The sequence below is a fragment of the Drosophila willistoni genome (genome assembly GCF_018902025.1).
Source record: "Drosophila willistoni isolate 14030-0811.24 chromosome XL unlocalized genomic scaffold, UCI_dwil_1.1 Seg141, whole genome shotgun sequence".
NCBI lineage: Eukaryota > Metazoa > Arthropoda > Insecta > Diptera > Drosophilidae > Drosophila > Drosophila willistoni.
Window position 1 is genome coordinate 585,047 of NW_025814052.1, and position 19,231 is coordinate 604,277.

The window sequence follows — 19,231 nt, forward strand, 5'->3', positions numbered from 1 at the left end:
TCTTTTTGTCAAAGAGTTGCAGTTGACTTTCAGTTGTAACTAATATTCCCCACGGTTAGTGTATCAAACCAAACAAAAAGCCCATGGATAATGCCATTGGAGAGCTTTGGTCGGCAGATTGCGAGAAAGTCGTCGAACAAGTGTGTCCATCAAAATGACAAATGCATTTCTCATTTCGAAGAATAAAGCAAGAATAAAAACGAAAAAACAAACAAGAACTTGGAAAATACATATCAAACTTTCTATACCCTTCAAGTTATTTATCTAAATAAAAAATAAATTGGGATGAATAAGAGACAAAATCATTTTAATCATTTTTCTAAAATTACATTTACACATTTAACAAAAGTACAGAAAGAATAGTCTAGAAGAGAAAGAGAAAGAGGCATCATTATGATATGTATATACTATATAGGATTTCGATTCAAGTGATTGAGTTAATCGAAATTGCCATTTATGTAAAGAATCAGCTTATGAGGTGTCGGTATCAAATAACAAGACAAAGCAAATCCACAGCAAATTTTCACAATGTTTTCATTCTGGTTTTCTGTAGCCAAAACATAAACAATGTGTCGCAAAGCCATTTAATGTGAAGAATAACAATTGATTTCAATTGAATTTGAAATCATCTGAACCTCATTGACTGAAACCATGAGTGAGTCAATCAAGTTTTCCGTATATCCTTCCATTGAGTCATTCAAACATCTATCACTTTTTTCTTTTATTTATGTACACACAAAAGGGAATACAAAATAATGCAAAAATCGTAGGCATATATGTATAAATTAATATAAAGGAGAACACAAAAAAAAATATATATATTAAAAAAAAAAAACACACAAATTAAAGTAAAATATTTAGTAAAGTTCTTTGTAGATCAGGTCCTATTTTCTCAACTTGCTGCAGTTGCCCAAAGCGTCCAAAATGTGACCATGTCCGCATTGTTGCTCTCCCTTGAGTATATCCGGATTGATGATCTCAACGTTGGCCAAGAAACCGCGATCCTTGCTCATCTCCTCCACCGAGTCTTTTGAGAGTTTTTCACGGAAATCCGCAAAGCGTTCCTTTAGATCACTACCCAAATCTTTCGCTTTTTCGCCCCACTTCTGGGCGCCCTCCTTTAGCTCTTCACCCAAATCTTTAGCCTTTTCGCCCAATTTTTTGGCACCCTTTTTGATCTGGCAGCCAAAGTTCTTGAAGAAATCACGCACACCGTGCTCAGTGCTCGAACTAGAACCGGTGGCCTCAGAGATTTTATCGGTTAAATCGGATAGACCGGGCAGTTTCTCCTCGCAATCCAATAGATCGCCATGGCTAAGTGTGACCCCGAGTAGTAATATTAGAAGGCTGAGCAGCAAGGCGGTTGATCCTTTCGATTGATTTGAATGCATTGCTAGAAATTCCTTTGGCTTGTAACTTGTATCGAATAATAACCAAACTGAACTTTCTCGTCGCTGCGACTTGACACGAATGGCCTGGGGCGCCTCAATTTCCAGGCATTTTATTCGAATTTGTTGCCTTTTGTTTGCCTTTAATTCAATTTTCAGCACTCGCATTTTCTTGATTCATACACAAGTAATTCAATTTACGATCTCAGTAGCAGCAACAACAAAAGATCATGCCAATTGTCAGTTGATTGTACAGGAAAAAAAAAAAACAAAAATGGATGGGTGGGGGGTAACAACAACATTCAAGCAAAGCACTCACACAAATGCACAAACGGTGACATTTTGCTCGGCCCTGTGACCTGAGCGCCAAGGTATCCAAAACGATTCCCTTGGCCACCCACCTCCACCCATCCGCTTTAGCACAAAGACAGCGTGGTGTCAAGGCCATTCCGATAAGACTAGAATGAAGTCTATAACTCTATATACAACTAGAAAAAATTGCGTAGCAGTCGCCCAAATTGAGTGTTTTGTTTTTTTCCCCTACTTAGGTCAACGTTTTTTTTTTGTTTTCCGGAAGCTGAAATGCTCTCACACTTGCCATTAATACGTGTGCGTAAGCAGGCACGACGAGGGTTTCTACAACAGTTTATTAAGCAGCATATGAGATTTCTATCATTTAACAACTATTACAAATTTAAACTAGGCTAACGAATGTTACAAAAAGAATGGAGACAAACAGTTCAAAACACTCTCGCTGCCTGTGCCCCTGTGATTATGTATAACAATTTGCCAATTGTTTGTTTGTCCCTCCATTTTATTGAACTGAACTTTATATGGCTACAAGGAAGAAGAACTAAACTATTCCTATCTACATCTATATACATGTAGGAAAACTCACACATTCAATTCGTTCTCATTGTTTTTGAAGCTTACGTCGTTTGGACCAATAAATCGGGAAGTGGCATCGTCTTCGTGCTCACCACTACCATCGTCATTATATTCTTCGGTTGCCTCATCACTGTATTCATCTGGATCAATGGGAACTAATTCATCTGTGACGCTTTCAGTTTCTTCATTTGGCTCCAAAGTACTCGGCAGTGTGGGCAGAAATGGTAGATCGGTTGTAGTTGTAGTGGTGCTAGGGGTAGTTGTGGTGCTGGTTGATGGTATTGTTGTTCTTGTTGTTGTTGTTGTTGTTGTTGATGTCGTAGAGGTTGTAGAGGAGCTACTGGAACCATGGTGGATCACATTGCCTTTAAATCGAACATAAATCCAACATTAATACTCTGAGAAACTAAACGTGAAATCTATACACTTACACTCTGGTAGGGTAGGCTGAAAATCACAACGTATCTGTAGATCCATATCCTCGTCGTTGAGCTCAATCACCGGTTTCGGTTTCGGGGTAGTGCTGCGGCGTACAAAATACACATGCCTCACCTCATACACACTCAAGGTGGGATCGTGCGGCGAAGGACGTCGCCTTACCCAACGCTTATAGGCCACAGGATTTGCAGGAATTCCATCTGATGTTTCCAATGGCCTTAGGGCGGCAGCCTGGATTAGCTCAATGGCACAGCCAAAGAGTATGCAAGTGGCCATTAACGAGAGCCAAACGTTTCCCATTGTTCTTGCCATTTCGTTGACAACTGATTGAATGATTTGCAAAGAAATTTTGTGGCTTCTCAAGCTCCAATCGACAAGCGATGGCTATGGCTTATCATATTAAATGATAACCCTCTGTGACATTGCCTTGGTTAACAGGAATAACGAGGCAACGACTCTGATATGCCCATCAATTGGTATTGAATAGTGGTTAAAACACACATTAAAGGAACTTAAAATTTACGCATGACCGAGTACAAAATTTTCAGAACCATCTATGACTCTATATATAATTAAATTTTCACATGGGTCATGTGTTGCATTTCTTTAAAATTCTTTGTTATTCAAAATAACACAACAGAATAGACTCTTCCTAACGAGCAAACACAGGGTATGCATAGACTGAACTGAACCTGGCATACTTTCAGGCCGTCCACTTAATATGTCAATGTCTAGGCTAAGTGCAAAAATAATTCCAAATTTTTTAGCCGCTCTTCTTGTTTTGTTCATGACAAATTGGCCGCAAACATAATTGCCAACTTTTGCCAAATAACGTCAGAGAAAGAGAAGCGTAAGATATGGGATAGATGGAATACGTACGTGCACATACTCAACGATGGGTGAACACATAAATTTGAGTATTGTTTAACCGCAAACATATAGTCGAATACTCAACTACATAGGATTTCATCCGAATAATTAAAATAAAAGAAAAATATACACTACGGATGCTAAATTTTGAAAGCAATTTCTAAATTACTCAAGAGTCTATGAGGCAAGCTAATTTTGAACTTATTTGAGTGTGCTTAAGTAAAGTACTTGAGATTGGAAATGAAATATATCTTATAACATATATTTATATGATTATTTATAATGTGATTGGGTTCTTATTATATAGATTTGTGCTTATTTCAGAAATTTAACTTGAAAAAATTGTCAACTAATGTAGGCCATCTAACAGAATCAAACAAGAATTAACGATATTCTAAAGAACTATAATATTCAATGCTGTTTTTCTTAGTAACCAGAAGATGGTTTGTCATTAAATGAAAGAGCATATCTTCTGAAGTTAAAGAATTCTTATACTGCAGGCTAATATTTAGATGCTCAAACAGTTGGGAAATGAGTAGAAAACTTGATTAAGAAAAGAAAGAAGCCACTACCTTTCGGATTTATCTCCTTAAATAATAAGGAGTGATGCCTAAAAACTTATAGATTCCTTTAAATATATACATACCTCGAATGAGTGGCACAAATCTTATGGCCAAGTGTCATAAACTCTGTCGGCTATGAGGAAAATTATGTAAATATACATCTAAGAAGCAGCTTTGCCTTCCTTTTGTTTTTCCCCAATTTTTTTCATGTGCGATTTGCATTTTTTGTTATTGTCAATTTCAATGGCAAATGGTGAAAAAGCAAATTAGCCAAAAAGCGACAGGCTGCCCACATAGATACAATACATGCAAAGTAAACAGATATACACACACTCACACAGAACGATGTGTGTTAGAACAGAGAGCACACACGCAAAAGATAAACAAAATGAATATGTTTTTATTATTTTTTTTGTTGTTTTTCCGTTGTTGAGAGCGTGAAATATGCATGAAATTAAATGCCCACCAATGGGCTATATGGTGAGAACTGGTGGAGGAGGAGGTGATTGGTGGCTGGTGGCCGGTGGGTGGATGGTATGAGGTGTGGCGGTACGGGGGAAAGCTTCTTGGCTATGAAAATCCTCCCAAGCCAAACAGTTGGCCACGAAGCACGTCGACGGGCGGACGGTGAACAAAAAGAAAACCGCTTGAAAAGTCGTCTAATGCAATCAGCTGATCGAGCATAGAAACGAAAGAGATGGAGCATATAATTGTGTGGCAATGTTAGAACAGTGAAACCGAGCGAAAGAGCGAGAGAGGAGGCGAGAAAGTGACAGAGACAGAGAGCGCGAGAATCCAAGAGAGAATCCAACTAAAAATACTCCCTCATACAAATTGCACTTTTTTTTGTGTGTTTCTATTTTTTTTTCCTTTTTTTCCACATTTGTTTTTCAATTTTGTTTGTAAAGTGTTGTAAAAAGTGGGACAGTGGATCATTTAAATGCCAACGCGAACATCGGGGGAGGGGAGGGATTAGACCCAAATACATAAAATGACGAAAACTATAAATAGAAAATATCTTCAAAAGTGCCAGAGAATAAAAATTTAAATATTATAAGCAAAAAAATAAAAAGAAACAAAAAGAAAAGTAAAGAAAGCAAAAAAGCGTGGGCATTAAACACCAACAACAAAAACAGCAACATATGTGGGAGAGAGAGAGAAAGAGAGTGAGTGAGTGTACGGTAGGCATTCGATAAAATATTCATCCTTTGTGAGAGATAAATTTACCTTGCTGGGGCTAAACACAGTTGAGTTAACTGAGCTATTGGCTCTTGGCCAAAACCAGACAAGGCAAACAACAAGGAACAGACAACCAACAGGTGGACTAGGTACACACACACACACATACAAAGAGAGAAAGAAAAAGAGAGAGAGAAAAAAACAGATGCGTGACCAAGAATCATGTTTGAAGATAACGAAGATGGTGATAATGATCCATTGGCCAATCTATTAAGCCTGACATTGCGCAAGCCAACACACTGGAATTGGGAGCTAAGCACCTCCAGGAGTTGCAGTAATATTGCCTTGCCACGAATTCTGCTTTACGATCATACGGGCAATCTGCTTGTCGATGCCGATCAGCATACTGAAAAGACTTATCGTCCGCAAGAGAGACGCAAAAGGTCAGCCACCTCGAGTCTGGTCCAAAAGCCAAAAACCAATGCTGCCGGCAGTAGTGATAGTGGGCGACTTTCGCAGGATTTCCATGGACTACGCATTGCAGAGGCAACACCAAGCATTAGTCCCAGCCGTAGTCGTAGTCGCAGTTCACGGGATCGCACCTCCAATACAGGCAGTTGCATTGACTTCAACACCAATGAGCTACCAGACTGGGAGCCCAGCTGTAGCTCTCACAGATCCAGCTCGTTGAAAGGTGTACGCTTCAAGGAGACGTCAGCCTCCCCATCAGCACAGCCAGTGCCCAGTTATCCAACTCCACCCTCGACATCGACATTGACCACAACGGATCGCACATCATCGTCGTCGGCGGGACCGCGGGAGAAGCGTCGCTATCGACGGTCACAGAGCTCAATACTCGAACGTTTTAGCATGGCACGGGGTCGCCACTCATCGCCGGAATATGTCCAAGAGCACACGTTGGAGCATTCTCCACGTTACTTTCTACGTTCGAGCAAAGCTGGCACTTTGATGATCAAAGAGGATAGTTTTCAGCGCCAGCGACGTCGTCGACCGCCACGACATTCGTCCAGTGAGAATGTCTTGCTGGACAGAGAGAAGGATCGGAGTGCAGTCGTGCAGGCCACGACCACCACAACAAAAACAGCACGACAACGTTTAAAGGCTCAGTTATCCACTTCAGAGGAGGAACACCTGGGAGAGGCGGAACCGGAACAAGCTAGGAAGACAAATCCGAGACAATCGCGCGGACGAAGAACTCAACGCAGTTGCAATCAAGATGTGGCTCAGGGTGAGTGATATCACTAGAATGCAAAACGCCAGGAAAGAATTTAGAAAATATTAGGGAAAATTCAATGAGCTCATTTTGATTCTTCAATGCGCAAACTAGTTGGGAATCACAAATGAAAGTACAGAGACGTGCAAAATCTGTAAGCAGCTGGTCTTTTCATTGCATTTCTGATTCACAATAAAATGAACTTGAGAATTTATTTAATTTGTTTCTTCTTTGTGTGAATTGTTTCAAAAATTTCGAACAATGAATGAAATGCATAGAGTGACATCAAGACAGCGGAGAACTGACTGCTTGGATCGATTCAAAGAAGATTTCTAAAATACAAACATTTACCTAAAGATGTATTTATCAGTAAGATAATGATATATGTACATATGCCTATACATATGTATATGTATGTGTATGTGTGTATTTGCCTAATGGATAAACGAAGCTAAAAATGTGAAATGAAAACAAGACAAAAAAAAAATGCAATTAATAATAGAAATGTATTATGGAAAAAGCGAGGGGTGTGCGAGAGGATGGTTTTTCGAGCTAAAGCAAGATCAAAGATATTCGAAAAACAAAACTTAATCTAATTGTGCATATCTATATATTTTTCATTAATTTCTTGGAACATTGTGAATTACTCCTTCACTCTCTCTCTCTTATATCTCATCTCTTTCTCTCGTTTTCTCTTCATGTTTTTTTAGAGCTCATCACAGTCGATCCGGACAATTGCGTGTATCGTGCGGCGCCGGGTGCCACAGCGCGCTAAAATATCAAAATTTTGATGTCATCATTGCCATCAAATCAAAAAAAAAAATAAATAAATAAAGTGAAGCAGACAGATTTAGTTCCTCCTTGTGATGTAAACTAGATGCCGCACTCTCGTCTTTCTGACTTTCTATCTCGCTCACTCAATGGCATCTAGTCTATATATTCTGTAAACTAGAAAATAAATAAATCAAACGGAAAACAAAATAAACACAAATTGTAAATCTATAAACAATATATACATACATACATACATACATAAATATATATGTATTTGTTTGCCATACAAAATATAGTGATGTAAAATATGCAAAATGCTTTCAAAAGGGCTGTCAACTGTTTTCAATCATCTTGCAATATTTCTGTTTCTATTAATAGATCAATTTTCTTTTCAAGACTTTTCATTCGTCTCAGTAAAGTATTTTCCATTGATAAGCAACGAATGGAAATCAATCAACAACTTTATTTTGCACTATGGATAAATTTAGCATATTTTCTGCTATATAAAGTTTGAATTTCAAAATTGATTCTCAACTGATTTGCAAAAACAAAATTGATTATTATTTTCATAAAATTTCAGGAAGATTACTCAACTGGGGCATATAAACAATCTATAATAATAGGCATAGAGTTTTGTTATTGAATTTGCGTTATATCAAAGCGATCAGCATGATTTTAGGTGTATATATGTATAAGTTATTTACAGCCGATTGATAAATAATCTGTATTAATATTAAGTGTAAAGATTTCGATCTTTTCACAACATTTGTTTTACTTTACATGGTTTTGCTATAGGACGGAAAACTATTGACTTCAGCCTAAAAGTAGGCATCACGAAATGTTTACATCAACAATAACAGGGTGCACCTGGTCTTTTATTTGTACGTTTGTATTTATATATATTTGATTTGTTTTCTATTTTGTTATGAAAAAAAAAAACAAAAAAAACAAAAAACGTAAAAAAAACAAATCTTAATCTTATAAATGATAAGCAGCAAGCTACTTGGCCCGTCAACATGAGATTGGGAGCTGAATTCTAGATGATTGCCAGCAAATGGAAAGCGAACCTCAGACAGATCGGACAAACTCACAATAATCGAGAATTACTATACGATGCGACTATTATGGCTATGTTGTACTTTAGTAGTTGCTACCATTCTAATCTCTCAGCCCGAAGGCAGTCAAGGAGGTCGTGTCATCTACTATAATACCATCAGTGCAAATCAGACCGTTAAGAATGTCACCGAGGAGGCGATGCTACTGAGTGTGAATCGTTCACACTGTCGTCGTGGCTTTATGCACGATCACCATGGACGCTGCCGGCGGGTAGGTTGACAATCTTCAGATTAAAGTTATTTAAATAAAACTTTTCTAATTGTACAATTAAATTATAGATTGTTTAGATCCGATGGCCTGCCGTTTCATTCATTATCAGAGCCCATAAAATATTTATCAGTGTAACTACGTCACATTATCACGTGTAGATTGGTCTTGGCGCTTGGTGTTTAGTTCTTGGAGGTTGCCGTGTCGTGTCAGGGGATGGAAACGGTTAGATATAATGATGAAATAATTATAGTGAATTGTGAACTTTCATCGAGTCGCGTAAATGGCAACTGGTAACTGGCAAATGGCAACGGGCAACGTGTTCTGTATGTTCAAAAACGATATCAAGATACAACTACAAGATACAATTGAGGGAGGCAAACACAGATAAAGTCAATGTCTGTCTCCCTCGCTCAAACACACACACACCAACACACGCTGCCTCTCTCTCTCTCTTCTGAGTCATTGGGCTATTTCCAAATGTTTTGGTTGCCATTTGGTCACATTTTTCGGGAAATTTCAGTATGAAACCCAACTGATAACAACCGCCTAAATCTAACAGCGTAAAATCTGTGACGTTGCATATATTTACCAGGAAAACGTTTATGAGAAAATCACAGCTGGGCTACACTAGTCAGAGTCCAAACGATGAAATCAACAATTATAATCAAAGAATCAGACAAAATCAAAAAAATGTTCGTGGACGCGTGGTAAGTTGTCATCCATAGAAATTGTCTGTTTGTTTTTTTTTTTTTGATGAAATTGTCGATATTCCCTTGAATTTTGAATGAATAAGCAAACTGAAAAAAAACACTTAAAAAGAAGAAAATACACTTGTATCTAGATTCGCAGACCGCCTAAATAATTAGCCTCTTTAGTTTTATTGACCCAAGATTATGATATAAGCCGACATTTTTACTACCTCATCTGTAATATAATTTTACTTCTCTAATATAATTTTAATCCTTTTAGCATAAGCAATATTATATATTATTATTAATAAACTTGAACTTAAACAAAAGCTTAAATGAGTATTTTATATGAAAAGAAACTGTCTAGGAAATGATCACTAAAAAGTGCTCTTATTTTAAAAATTCGATATTGATTTGGGTATTTTCATAAAAGCTTAAACTTTGGCCATTAATGTATCTACTTAAAGATGAATCCAGGTGGGAATTAAACGTATTCCCATAATTTCAAACTTCAAATAATAACTTCTAACGAATTTTAGCAAATGATTTTAAGGCTTTGAATTCATCATTAAAATTAAATAGACGAAAAGTATTTAAAAAATCCCCCCATTTGCCCCATTATCACAAACTGTACAATATAAGATTTGCCATCTTTATGAGGTTTTATTTGTTAGGTTGTTATTTTTTTTTTTGTTTTTTTTTTCAATATCATCATTCTTTTGCGTAATCGGGTAGCACGCGTTGTGCCTCACATGTGGGTCTTACCATGTCCTATGCAAATGCATTAAGCCCACCCAAAGATATCCCCCATAGACCCCCATTCGAAAGGGGGAAAATCAAAATCGGTGCTAAGTAAAGCGAAACACTCAATTACACAGATTGCGTGTGACAAAAAGAGGCAAAACGCCATAGATAAGATTCCCTCACACAACAGAAGAAGAAAAGGAAAAAAAAAATAAATAATAATAATTGTATATACAGGGTGAGACCAAATCAAAGGGAAAAGTAACTAAAAATGGCTTTAAAGTAAACTGAAATTGTTAGAAAAATATAAGTAATAATTGCAAAAATCACAGATATAATTACCTAAACTAAGTCCTTACAATTGTTTAAGCTTTTAATTAACTTTAATCCAAAAAAGTCGAAAATTTGGAAAATACATAATGTAAATTGATGAAAAATACTAATATCGCTTTACTTACTTCGCACCAGAATATTATTTCTATAATACCAATGCTAAATTTTTTAAAGACTAAAGTTACAAAGTTAAGTCTCTAAAAGATGCGTAAAATTATTCACAAATATTTCATAAAATATGAAAAATTAATTAACAAGTTTCAGTCTCGTTTATTTTCGAGTGATATCGTTGACAATTGTTTTAATTGTTGTGTCACCCTGTGTGATCATTTTGCTGTTTATCAATTCTGAAAGACAAGCGAACTGAGGCCAGGCAAACTTCTTATTTAAGAACTGCTTGCCCAAATTCCATATAATCAGTTAAATGCCGGCATTTGAGCAAGCCAGTTAGTTAGTTAGTTAACAAGAAACAAAAAAAAAAAAATAATAATACAATTGTAAAAAGAGGCTAAAGAAAATCGTGTTGGCCAGATTGTTACACTATTTCACAATCAAGAGAAAACGGGAGAGAGAGAAAGAGAGAGAGAAGAAGTCTCTGAGAGATCGATTGCGACACCGAGAGAAAAAGAATCATGACCATGACGTTGCAACGTTTATATCAGCTACTTCTCTATGCGCTCTGCCTGAGTGCTGTGATTGTGATTTGTGCCCCCGCACCAAGTGAATCGCGTCGCGTGATCTTTCTAGCCCCTCCAGGTATAGCGCGCAGCCAAATCTTGTCAACCCATCGCATGGATGTCCCATGTCAGAAGTGTCATATGCGGGATCATCGTGGCAACTGTCGTCGCATAATATCCTTTAACTCAGGTGTGTGTGTGTGTGCTTATTGTGTGTTTATCTTTTGTTCTGTTGCTACAGTGATCATCAAATTGGCGCATAGAATGTCCAACTAAGACAGAAATATAATTTAAGGCAAGGGCCTTAAGCATAAGGATGCTCCTTTAGATATATGTGTGTGTGTGTATCGATCTCACAACTAAAGTGCTGTGTTCTTCTTTTTTTTTGTATTTTCCAGATGGTGTGCAGTGCTGACACCCAAAATGACCTATAAACCAAAGCGAATCTCCAACACACTCAAACCATTCCAAGGATGAATCATTAATTTATGCACTTTATTTATTATAATATTTATAAAACGCCAATAAAAAAAAAACCTCGCACTCTACTTAAACTATATCACTTCTATCAACAATTTACTTGGAACATACAACAAGCATAAAAGAAGATAACATAATGACTAAATTTTTGAATATTGATACATAATATCGGTTTAATTTGTCGCTGAATTAATAAATAGTTTCAGGAAACAACCTTTTATTAAACCTTTGTTATTAGCGGACTTAAGGGCAATCTTAAGAGTAATATTTTAAAATCAAAGACAGCCGGTCACTCGGTGCCTGAATTGCTCATTTAAGATCCATCATGTTCTATTGTTAGCGGATTTTTGAAAAATAATTCCAGACTTTCATGACCATATTAAATCTTCAACGCCTGAACTAGTTGAGAATTAAAACAAAATAAAGGCAAAGTCTATTTCTTTTATTTTAAGCGTCGCACAGCGGTGTGTTTTTTATGGCGAGGTGTACCTAGTTTTTAGTATATCCATCTGATAGGTAAATGTTTAATCTACCCGCTGTAAGTGGTCTTGCCTTGATCCTAGTTGACCCGTGTTAGTTCTATATCACCAAAGTTAAAAAACGCCAATATGTAGTGTATTTTTTAAACCTTTTTAGTTTATAATTAACAGACTACTAATAAAGTACATTATTTTCAGATAAAAAAACAAAAAACAAGAATTTTCGTAAAAATGATCATTTTTCGTACTTACTAACAATGTCTCAACCTTGGGCACCTTTAGCACACATAATTGTTAACCGATTTCAGAAATCTTTAGGATGCACAATCTGTGATGTATTCCCTATCGATTGCATTTTTGATTTTTGCCAAACGCGATCATGAAAAAGATGATTTTTGCAATGCTATCCGGACAGAGGCCCCTGATGAATAGACGACTTTCACGTTAAGATGGCTTAGCTGTTATATTTTCTAATAATATGTTATTAATCAGATATAATATCTATTTTAGATCATTTATGTAATTAATTACAATGGAAATGAAAAACTTTGGTAATACTAAAAGTCGATATATACAAAGTTTATTATATGTAGTTATTAAACAAACTCAAAGTAATTCAAAATTTCATTTAAGCACAATAAATTTTATTGTGAAAAAGGATATAAAAATAAATCTATAAAGACGTGATATTGCTTCTTAGTCTACAATTTTTCTGCCAGCTTTATATCAATGCAATCGAAATGCAGGGAGAGGGAGAGAGAGAGACCTGATTATTTACTCGATTATTGGATTTTGGAGTTAATCAACTTCAGTGATAACAAAGCTGTCGCATGGGTCATATCAGTTAAATAAATATTCGAGTTGAATCGGAAATATTTTAATTTGCAATTATAATGCCTGCTTGACAATAAAATGTCCAGATAATTGTCGAGTTACAAAGGAAAACAAAAGATATCAGACCTCTTACTCTCTCTCTCTCTCTCTCTTTTTCTCTAAAAATACATTTCTATTTTTGCAATGGGCCAAATTAGTATATACCAAGAGCTGTGGGTTTTAATAACGTGAATTTATCGCCGCTAGTAAAAATAAAACAAATTTACTATCATATTATAAAAGAGAATTATAGTCATAGTAGATATGAAAGGTAGAGCTTAGTTTTTTTCTCTTTTCTTTTCTTTTTTTTTTTTTTTTTGCTGTCGTCATCGTCAGTCTGGAAGCTCCTTTTAAACTCATTCAAGTCACGTCAAATCCATCGATCACTTGAATGTGCCAAAAAAGAAAAAGAAATGCTTTTGAAATTGATTGTAAAATTTTGTATAGAGTGTGTTGTGAATGTTGTTGGTTCTATTCTCAGACTTTGCACCTGGTAACGACTTTGGCCCTACGTCAGACCAAAAACACCCAAAAGACGGATAATGTAATCAACATTTATGTATCGGATGATTCAGTTTTTTTCTTTCGACCCTGGCCACTCTGATATAGTATTTCGTTGTTATTGACATATCAGCCATCGAAGGTACTATATTTTATTGAATGAAAATTTACTGGCACACTCCATGAATGCTTAAAATTCGATGGTGAGGTAGGTAGTTTAAGAGACAGGGCAAGTAATGTATTGTGGAATGTGGTGAAACTAAATTATTTGGTAACCTCTAGAAAGATTCTCAAAGGGAGGATTTGAGGAAAATTTATACGACAGGTTTTTGCTTAACAAAATCTCCTCTAGAATGCGATTATTAATCAGACAAATCTGCCAATGATCTATGCGATCACGATCTTTACTTACTTCATAAACTATTTAAGAGTATGTAGTAGTTAGATCCAAGAAAGCTAATGCAATAGCATTATGAGCCAATATATCAATAACTGTACGTTCCTATGCTCTTCTAGTTCATTCTAGTTCCTTTAGTGTTCACATCAAAATTTCTGTAGTACTTCTTTCAAGCGTTTTGTATGAACTCATTTATTACTAATTGTTTTGAGCATAATTTCAGGCGCTTGTGTGAAATTTCGATTGACTTTTGGTTTCTGCGACCGGAAGAGGCAGCGTCACAATGATAAGATTGAAGACCATGGCGTGCGCATTTCCCCATTAATGGTCAGTGATCCACCGGCGATGACGAAGTTGTTTTATTAGAACATTTAGCAACTACATTGAGTGCCCCCACAGCGCATGGTTGTGGAATTTGTATACCCTATTGTTAGTAATCTACGCCTAAGAAGTATATTGACATCATCTGCAAGAAAGACAGATTGGAAAACGCAAAAAATCTTTGTTCTCAAGGGAGGGTTAGATTCCTTCATATCCGTTTCTCATCAACAATCTCATAAACTAATTATTTTGGAGTCTGACTGTGACGAGAAAACGGAAAGCTGTAAGCCAAATGCTGCCAGGGACAATACCCATATGTGGGTTAACTAAATATACAGGGTATTTAAAATTCGGTAATGTGTAAGCTAGCAAATTTTCCCCCTATGATTCCAACTACAAATTCCCCAATGCCTTCGTCACAAAACACACTCTATATATTATATAGACGTACGTTGGGTAAGTCACCACAAATAGAAATCAATAATAAAATGATTTGGTCGCCCTCCGTCCAGTTGGTTGAATTTACATTACAAACTTTGCAAGCGAAGCCGAGGGCTACACATTAGCTATCTTATCGCAGTAGACCTATATGGAATGTCTTTGGCTTATCTTATCGAATGTATGTATGTCTGCTTGTATATATGAGGGGACTGATTTAGCCTATTGGCGGCAGGGCAATATCGACAGGGACAACATTGTGGAACGCGCCCAGTAATAAAAGCGAAGCGAAACGCGGACAAACTTAAGCGCGTAACGGCTCTACCAAAAAAGAAAAGAACAAAAAAATATTAACAAAAATTCGATATTTACAATTAAGAAAACAAAAACCCAACCCAACCCAAATCGAACGAAAATCTAAAGAAAACTCTCAAATTCTCAAAATCATCATGCAGTTGCACAGATTACTTATCGGAATCGTTATTGTCGTGATAGTCCTGCTCTCGCAATGCTCGCAAGAGGCAGAAGCTCGTCGTCTGATATTCTACAATCCGCGAAGCACTACATTAACCGGACAGCTGCTGGTATCCAGGAAGCTGCCTCGACCCTGTCCCGATGGCAAAATGCGGGATCATCGCGATCGTTGTCGGCGAGCGGTTATTTTTGGCCGCCCCAAGTGAAGGTCGAAATTACGTATAAGAATGGGTATCAGGAAGAAAGGATGTTCACTCACTCACCCCCTCTGCTTGCTTCCTGCTTTTCGTCTAGTTTTCATTTCTCCATAAATTTCTGTTAATTCGTTTTTTTTTTTTTTGCTAATTGTAAGTTTAATTTATTATACACACATAGTATTTATTTATAATAGATTACGAAATAGTTGCTAACTAATTGCTAAATAAACAGAAAAGTTTTATGTAAAAAAAAAGATAGTTAAAATAATAATGAAAAAAAAAAGAGAATTCAAAACGTAGTGGAAATTTTTACACTCTGCGAACCTGTGCTTCTCTGTGTCACAGTGAATAAAAAATTTGTTGAATGAAAAAAAAAACCATTGGAAAGAGTTTTAAAATTTACAAGAATTGGATACAGAAAACAACATATGGAACGGAGATTCAATTCAGAATAAAAGGAAAACTCATTTGTGAGAGTCTCTGTAATTGTTTTATTTTGTTATGTACAAGGCAAGAGATTAACTAACTCTATGGAATTTAGAGGGACTTTAATGAATAATTAACCAGCAAGTGAGGTTAAGTGTGGTTTTGTCTGTTCCTTTTCTTAATTTTAGTTAACAACAGTTATTTTAACATTGATATGGGAATATACTACATTTTATTTCCTGATCTGCATTGGTTTTGGCTATATTCGAATAATAATTTTCTATGTATGCATTTTAGTTATGTTCCACTGTGTGTGTCCATGTCACAGAATTCGTAATCTTAGTTATAGATTGTATGGCCCTGATAGGTTGAGGTTGACATGTCTCGGACAAATTGCCCACATGAATTTAATATGACAAAAAAAAAAGTACAGAATATGTGAAGAGTAGACAAAAAAACAAAAAGAGACAACGGAAGAAGTCTCCGCCCCACCATGACTAGTGACGTCAGGGACAGAGATGACGTTGAATGGAAAAGAAAATTCCCCCTTGACAACTGACAGGCTGGAATCAAATTGGGCTTTTACCTGCCTTCTCTAACGTCCTCGGTTATCTCTTATTGTTGCCTCAATCCAGTCCATGTAATGACTGATCCTCGTGTAAACACCGGGGAAATCGGATTTTCCACATTCCGTTTTGCCATACGACACGACACCAGCCAAATAGTCATAGCGATCGCGTTGCGGTGTGTTTGCCTCGGCGGTCAGTGGGCCGCCAGAATCTCCGCTGCACGAATCGACACCCAAACCCCCACTGGCACACAATTGACCTTCGCCCAGCTTATAGCCCTGAGTCTCATATGCCGCCTGACACTGATCGAGCGACAGGACATGCAACGTTGCCTTGCGCTTCACATCGCTTAAAGCATAGTTTTCCTCGGTGCGTCCCCAGCCGGAGACATCGACGGCACTGCCCACTAGTTGATTGGCCTCTCGACCTCGTGCTGGTGGCAAGCACACGGCCTGCAAATGCCGCAATTGGGTCCAATCCACTGGCTGAGCCAATCGTAGCAATGCAATATCATGGGTTAAATTACCGGAATCAAATTGCGGATGCACCAGAATCTTTTCAATAGACGCCTGAATGAATGGCGGAACACACTCTGTCTTTCCGTTGGTCGACACTATACAGTCCGGATTGGTAGTCTGATCCCATTCACCCAATCGGGCACCGGTCAATTTTCGTCCATAATCCTCGACGAATTTCTTATGAGCACAATGGGCGGCGGTAATTAGCCAACGCTGGGCAATGAAGGCAGCCCCGCAGACATATTCTTTCCTCCGTGTCTGCAATATCGTGTACTCCAACAAGGTTGTCCAGGGAAATTCCGTGATACGTGTTTTAGCACCGCCAATGACCTTATTAGCAAATGATATACCGCAATAGGGGAACTTGGGCAATTCATCGGGACTAGACGGTGGTCCTGGACGTTTACGAGGATTTATATACGTTGGTACTATTGTCGTAGTCGAAATACGTGGAGCTAATATGGGTAAAGCGTTCTGTTCACGTGGACAACAGATCTATGTAAATAAAAACCAAAAGAAAAAAGGAAATAATTAAAACTAATGATCTTGTGATGCTGATCAAGAATACATAAACCCTATGGGATCAGGAAGACTTTCTCCTGCATGTTACATTGATTTTCGCGATCCTAAGACATTAGCATGGTATAGCAAAATACATATATAATGAGATCAAATTCAAAATCAACTAAAAAGTTAAGAGTCGATTAAAATTAGACAAACAATTTACTTCGATTTACTGACATCGAAACTCGAACTTAAAATTCAAATAAATAACTTTATCTTGATCATCTAGGTAATATTGGGTACTTATCAAATATCACTTCAATAATTGTCCAATCAATCGTATCAATAAAATCAGAAATATTTCAATCGTGTGTCTGGGCAATAAATTGAATTGATTAGAAAAATAAATTTGAAATTAATTTCAGTACCGACTATTGTCTGGGATTGTTTATTCTTTTCTACTTGCTTACATTTGAATAGGAGAATTGAGTGAATCGTGTTCGGCCAGTTTACCCTGCCCTCAATGCACCTCCCCCTTTAGGAGACTTGTTTATTCCCCGTTTATCTACTTACCAAATCGGGTCTTTCTTGGGAACTGCATTGCGATTTATCGGCTGAATCCAATATATTAACGTCATAGAAATCGCAATCACTTGAGGCAACGCATCTTCCGGGACCGAAATTTGATGCATTGCAATTGCCATAATGTGTCACCACTCCTGTGTCTAGGTAGGCAAAAAACGAGGCATAAAAATAAACAAATGAATAACGTTAGAAATAGTTACTCACTTCCTCGTCTCTGGGACTGGGCCAGATGATCATCTTTAAGCAATAGCAGCAGGAAAAGAGGCAACAGCCTCAATAAACCCATAATATTTAAGTCGCTCACTCGATTTGATACGAAGAAATATATATATATATATATATTTTTATAGATTTGTGTGTACTTGTTTGTTTGAGCTGTGTAGCTTTCGTCTCAATTGTTAGCAATCGACTGATTGCGAATTCCATCAACAAGCCAACAGATTTGCCGCAGCGGCCTCGCTTGGCGACCCTCAACCTGTTGGCGTTTTGGATTTTCCATTGATTATGCGGTTTCCAGTCCCCCATTCTATGTATAAAAGGGAAAACTTGTTCCAGATAGAAATGTTCCCTTGCTCTCTTCTTTATCGGTTATATATATTTTGTTTTTCAGCGAGTTCGCGTCTTCAGCTTGGATTTCCAGTTCCAACTTGAAACGATCGTTGAATAAATCGTTCAATTAATGATTACTCTCATGCATATGTATGTTTATGGCTATCTATATATACTTCAATATGTGAGTATATATACACATACCTACATACATGTAATCATGGATCGAAAACTCGTTGTTGATGTTGCTTGTGCATTTGCAGTTATCAGGCTATATAGAAAAAGCTTTGAACATTCAGCTGGTGTGTTAGAAAAGTTCCTCAAAGTGCAATACTTGCAAAGAGTAGAAGTTTTTAGAGTTTGGAGATTTTCAAATCACAGCATCTTTCTTCCATATTTATAGCCTTTCACCAATTTAGCCTTAAGAACGATTTAGATTCATTTATTAATCAGTAAGTAATAATCGAATTAGGGCCAGCTCGATAGTAACTCTAATATACCCACTTCTTAAATAAAGTGAGAAATAAATTCAATTTATGTTATTAATTTTTCTATTTTCAAATCAAAACTGGTTTTTTCCCAAAAGTAACTACTAAAATGAAATTTGGTCTCTACACACATTCATCAAGTAATATTTATGTGGCAAAAACAAACATAGGTATATATACTTATAGGTAGGTATATAAATATATTTATTTAGTCATAAATATCTCAGTCCTATTTGAAGTTGAACTCTACTTTTCCTACCCAACTTGCTTCTGCCCGTTCCGCCAAAATGAAATCTATGAAAATGTCATAGAAAAACCGCATGCAATAT

At 36.9% G+C, this 19,231-nt stretch overlaps 7 protein-coding genes across 7 annotated transcripts; 4 read left to right on the plus strand and 3 right to left on the minus strand.

Moving 5' to 3' along the window:
• Positions 1-706: 706 nt before the first annotated feature.
• Positions 707-1,479, minus strand: LOC6649013. The gene has a single exon (XM_002070980.4). It carries the CDS (start codon positions 1,389-1,391, stop codon positions 885-887), a length of 507 nt encoding a protein of 168 aa, XP_002071016.1. The 5' UTR covers positions 1,392-1,479; the 3' UTR covers positions 707-884.
• Positions 1,480-2,100: 621 nt separating this feature from the next.
• On the minus strand, positions 2,101-3,015 carry LOC6649014 (endochitinase A). The gene is made up of 2 exons (XM_002070981.4): positions 2,708-3,015; positions 2,101-2,641 (listed from the first exon to the last, which is right to left on the minus strand). Exons 1-2 carry the CDS (start codon positions 3,012-3,014, stop codon positions 2,283-2,285), a joined length of 666 nt encoding a protein of 221 aa, XP_002071017.2. The 5' UTR covers position 3,015; the 3' UTR covers positions 2,101-2,282.
• A 2,257-nt stretch (positions 3,016-5,272) lies between these two features.
• LOC6649015 lies at positions 5,273-7,545 on the plus strand. Its single transcript, XM_002070982.4, has 2 exons — positions 5,273-6,575; positions 7,271-7,545. The coding sequence occupies exons 1-2, from the start codon at positions 5,549-5,551 to the stop codon at positions 7,333-7,335; spliced, it is 1,092 nt and encodes a 363-aa protein (XP_002071018.1). The 5' UTR covers positions 5,273-5,548; the 3' UTR covers positions 7,336-7,545.
• Positions 7,546-8,346: 801 nt separating this feature from the next.
• Positions 8,347-9,629, plus strand: LOC6649016. Its single transcript, XM_002070983.4, has 2 exons — positions 8,347-8,660; positions 8,729-9,629. Exons 1-2 carry the CDS (start codon positions 8,448-8,450, stop codon positions 8,735-8,737), a joined length of 222 nt encoding a protein of 73 aa, XP_002071019.1. The 5' UTR covers positions 8,347-8,447; the 3' UTR covers positions 8,738-9,629.
• Positions 9,630-10,934: 1,305 nt separating this feature from the next.
• LOC6649018 lies at positions 10,935-11,642 on the plus strand. Its single transcript, XM_023179339.2, has 2 exons — positions 10,935-11,293; positions 11,502-11,642. Exons 1-2 carry the CDS (start codon positions 11,059-11,061, stop codon positions 11,516-11,518), a joined length of 252 nt encoding a protein of 83 aa, XP_023035107.1. The 5' UTR covers positions 10,935-11,058; the 3' UTR covers positions 11,519-11,642.
• Positions 11,643-14,950: 3,308 nt separating this feature from the next.
• Positions 14,951-15,589, plus strand: LOC111519296. The gene has a single exon (XM_023179340.2). The coding sequence runs from the start codon at positions 15,042-15,044 to the stop codon at positions 15,270-15,272; it is 231 nt and encodes a 76-aa protein (XP_023035108.1). The 5' UTR covers positions 14,951-15,041; the 3' UTR covers positions 15,273-15,589.
• A 119-nt stretch (positions 15,590-15,708) lies between these two features.
• Positions 15,709-18,166, minus strand: LOC6649019 (serine protease easter). Its single transcript, XM_002070986.3, has 3 exons — positions 18,070-18,166; positions 17,854-18,005; positions 15,709-17,271 (listed from the first exon to the last, which is right to left on the minus strand). Exons 1-3 carry the CDS (start codon positions 18,149-18,151, stop codon positions 16,285-16,287), a joined length of 1,221 nt encoding a protein of 406 aa, XP_002071022.2. The 5' UTR covers positions 18,152-18,166; the 3' UTR covers positions 15,709-16,284.
• Positions 18,167-19,231: the final 1,065 nt, after the last annotated feature.

Coding starts and splice junctions, on each gene's coding strand:
- LOC6649013 (XM_002070980.4), bottom strand. CDS start 1,391: ATGCATTCAAATCAATCGAAAGGATCAACCGCCTTGCTGCTCAGCCTT.
- LOC6649014 (XM_002070981.4), bottom strand. CDS start 3,014: ATGGGAAACGTTTGGCTCTCGTTAATGGCCACTTGCATACTCTTTGGC. Junction 2,642..2,707: donor TCAGCCTACCCTACCAGAGT/GTAAGTGTATAG, acceptor TTCGATTTAAAG/GCAATGTGATCCACCATGGT.
- LOC6649015 (XM_002070982.4), top strand. CDS start 5,549: ATGTTTGAAGATAACGAAGATGGTGATAATGATCCATTGGCCAATCTA. Junction 6,576..7,270: donor CAATCAAGATGTGGCTCAGG/GTGAGTGATATC, acceptor ATGTTTTTTTAG/AGCTCATCACAGTCGATCCG.
- LOC6649016 (XM_002070983.4), top strand. CDS start 8,448: ATGCGACTATTATGGCTATGTTGTACTTTAGTAGTTGCTACCATTCTA.
- LOC6649018 (XM_023179339.2), top strand. CDS start 11,059: ATGACCATGACGTTGCAACGTTTATATCAGCTACTTCTCTATGCGCTC.
- LOC111519296 (XM_023179340.2), top strand. CDS start 15,042: ATGCAGTTGCACAGATTACTTATCGGAATCGTTATTGTCGTGATAGTC.
- LOC6649019 (XM_002070986.3), bottom strand. CDS start 18,151: ATGGGTTTATTGAGGCTGTTGCCTCTTTTCCTGCTGCTATTGCTTAAA. Junction 18,006..18,069: donor CCAGTCCCAGAGACGAGGAA/GTGAGTAACTAT, acceptor TTGCCTACCTAG/ACACAGGAGTGGTGACACAT. Junction 17,272..17,853: donor CCCAAGAAAGACCCGATTTG/GTAAGTAGATAA, acceptor TTATTTACATAG/ATCTGTTGTCCACGTGAACA.